Consider the following 3419-nt stretch of genomic DNA (forward strand, 5'->3'; position numbering starts at 1 on the left):
TTCATTGTCTAATTAAGACGTAATTTAATCCATATTTATTTCATAGTTTCATTGTCTAATTAAGACGTAATTTAATCCATATTTATTTCATTGTTTCATTGTCTAATTAAGACGTAATTTAATCCATATTTATTTCATAGTTTCATTGTCTAATTAAGACATAATTTAATCCATATTTATTTCATAGTTTCATTGACCAGACTTGGAGATTTTTTTTTTTGTTAGATGACAGTATTCGTCCTATTGTATTTGGACTGACTAAGAATTTGCACATTCTTGGCAAGTTAGTCACATGTAAGTATGACATTAATTGATTAGTTATTTTTATCAGTATTTTCAATAAGCTTTAATTCTTCATGGCATTTATTAATAAACTGTTCATTTTTTAAATGTTGTTTATTTACAAATTATGTAAAGTAAAAAAAAAAAACTTAGGTAATATTACAGAAGGATCTTTAAGGCAAATGTATCAAAGTTTGGATACAGAATTGTCCTGGATATTTACTAAGTGTGTAGATGAACATGAATAATGAGTGTAATATGAATCTTGCATCAAAACTAAATTTGTGCTATTTTTTGCACACCTTGGTGTCATTAAAAGTAAGTTTTAAGAATAATTTTGTTTGCTTTGCACTTATATAGTAAACATATAGTTTTTACATTTCCTGGATAAAAAGAAATGCTACTTAACATTTGTGAATCTAATAATTTTTATTTTGTTATGCATTATTAATGTTAAAGATCAATATTAAAGTTTTATGCAGCTTTACCCTTTATTGCATAAAGCAGTATTTGAATCACTGATATATTTACACATTTGTAACACTTATCTGTTAATATATATATTTTTAAAGCACAAAGATTTTTTTAAGACACTTGTAGTTAAGATAGAAAAACAGAGAAGAAAAGTTTGGTACTTGTTGCCCAAAGCTGGCTATGCATCATCTTTTTGTTTTTTTCCATTATGATAGGTGGGATGAAATATCATAGTTTGACAGAAAATTTTTTAAAGATACTTCACTCTTTATTGTAAATCCATATTGGACCAGTTAAGTGTAATGCCTTAAAATATCCGTAGGTTTGTGAAAGAAAAAATAGTTTGTTTATATTTAATCATATTAATAGTCTTGATATTCTTATAATTTTCAATTTATATTCAAATTTGTTTAAATTGTTATTATTTAACAAAACAAAATATATACCTGAAGGCTATTAACCAATCCAAAAATTTAAAACCAAATAAATGTGAGTAAAGGGTTCCATGTTATCTCTGGTGACATTTTGTATTTCTATTCCCTTTAGTGGGATGCTGTTATGGAAAGGAATGTTGGTGCTTTACAAGTCGTGGAATGTGTTCTGTTGGCCAGGATGAAATAGTTGTTGTTCTTGAGAAACAGACAAATGAGGACACGGTACCTAGAGATATTTTCCGTCTCTTTACTACTGTATATGATAATGCATCAAGTGGTGAGTTGATTCGTATTGTTGTATGTATATGTATTGCAAGGCTTAATCTTTTCCTTATTATTAGTGGTTATGAGTATGAGTACTGAGGTATACTTACCATAATTATGTGACTAAACATTTTCAATCCAAATGATTTAAAAATTACAGCAATGATAAGACTTAATATACAAAAATATTTTAACTTTATCATTAAGAAATTGTGTGGAGATGTGTCACTCAGAAGTGTAGTGACATCACATAATTTATGTGACCTAACACGCAGTATTTGCTGCATGACTAGGATTGTTTTGGGAATGTTATCCAATCGTATTTGGATATTAAAAAACAAAAGAAATTAGATTACATAAAATTTGTTGATTAGATAGAGGGTTAGTGGGTAGTATATGTGTGTCTGTGTGCAAAACACTTATTTTAAATAGATAGAGACAATTTGCAATATTTACTAGAAAAAGTAAGATTGTATTGAGAATCTTATCGAATCATGCTTAAATGTTATAAAATTAGGTAAGGTAATTATGTGAAAATACTCGGAGATCATATAAAACTACTGTTGGCTAGATAAAATGTTAGAGCTAGTGTGTGTGTGTGTGTGTAAGAGAGAGAGAGAAGATGAGATGAAATAGGGTAACCCATAAGCTCAGTCATAAAACAATTAGCATATTGATTATGCCAAGAACATAAGAATAACCTAAGAGTGATAACTGAGAATGTTATGAGATACAGTTGCAGATGGATGAATGGTTATTTTTTATTTGTGTTCTACTTGCATGACTCAACAAGAAACCATATTTATACATCCTGAAAATAACAGTGCTAAAGTAAATCCTGTGATCCTTTAAAGAAACATCATCTATACTATGTTACATATTTTAATATGTATACAACACTCAATGTTTAGAACAGTTTGGACTTAACATTCAATTTTTAAACTCTGTAATTATTTCCTTAATGCACATGTCGATAAGGTGACAAATTATTTTCAACATTTTACATACAATCTTTGATATTTTTTGTTTCAGTAATTGCACAGTTCATATATTTTAAAAATGGTGGTTTTTAGATTTTTATCTAGGGACAAAGTTAACTATCTTTGAACATAAAGTTTTACCTTGTAAAAGAAACCAATACTCATTTCACTTACTGAAACAAAAATTAGTTTTTCTATATGAGGTTGATCAGTGTGACCGAACTTGTAACCATAAAGTAGCCATCAAGAGTTTCCATGTTATAACTTTTAATATGTTTTGTGTATCTTCTCGAAATTTAGCAAGCTTTCAGTAAACCTTACAAGTCTTTTTTACAAAAAAATCATTATTTTTAATTAAGTATTTTTACTAAAGATTTGTCCAAGAACATATTGAGTCAAAGTGTTGACTACTGTGAGTGCAAAGGGATTTTCATGTTAAGATTAAAATACTTTTTTCATATGAAGATTTTCAAATTTCATTTGTGTAACCTCTAAAACTTCTTAAATAAATATCAAATCTTTTTGTCAGTAAAACTTTATATTTTATCTATTATTTTCTCTACCCTAACTCTGTACCCATTCAGTCAGTTTTATCAACCTCGTAACCACCATAAGAAATTTAAATTACCCCTTCTCTTTCTAGAATGACTACAGATTCTAACAGGAAACTACAGTTGTTTATCTTAAATAGCTTAAAGCTCCTAACAGTTTACATCTATTTATGCTTAAATTTATTGTTTTCTTGCCATTTGAACTGTCTAACTAATTATCCCACCACACAAGTTTTAGATCACTCAATGAACGCATAGCTCAAGTTATTGTACTGAATAGTATAACACACAAATATATCTTGTGATGAATTTTTATTACTATTATTCATTATCTTACCTAATCTAACCTTGTCTGACCTAATAAATTTCTAATTCTTGCATTTAGTTGCTCTTATAATAATAAATAAAGAATATCCGTTGAAAAACAAGAAATA

At 27.7% G+C, this 3419-nt stretch overlaps 1 protein-coding gene across 2 annotated transcripts in view; it reads left to right on the plus strand.

Annotated features, from left to right (window-relative positions):
- Nucleotides 1-3419, plus strand: part of LOC106459198 (zinc finger FYVE domain-containing protein 16-like) — a 55496-nt gene that overhangs the window by 30489 nt on the left and 21588 nt on the right. For both annotated transcript variants that reach the window (XM_022385632.1, XM_013918796.2), the window contains exons 10-11: nt 226-294; nt 1303-1467. In XM_022385632.1, coding sequence (XP_022241340.1) covers nt 226-294; nt 1303-1467 — 234 coding nt within the window. The remainder of the gene's footprint in view (nt 1-225; nt 295-1302; nt 1468-3419) is intronic.

Source organism: Limulus polyphemus, unplaced genomic scaffold, assembly GCF_000517525.1.
Source record: "Limulus polyphemus unplaced genomic scaffold, Limulus_polyphemus-2.1.2 Scaffold573, whole genome shotgun sequence".
NCBI classification, from domain to species: Eukaryota; Metazoa; Arthropoda; class Merostomata; order Xiphosura; family Limulidae; genus Limulus; species Limulus polyphemus.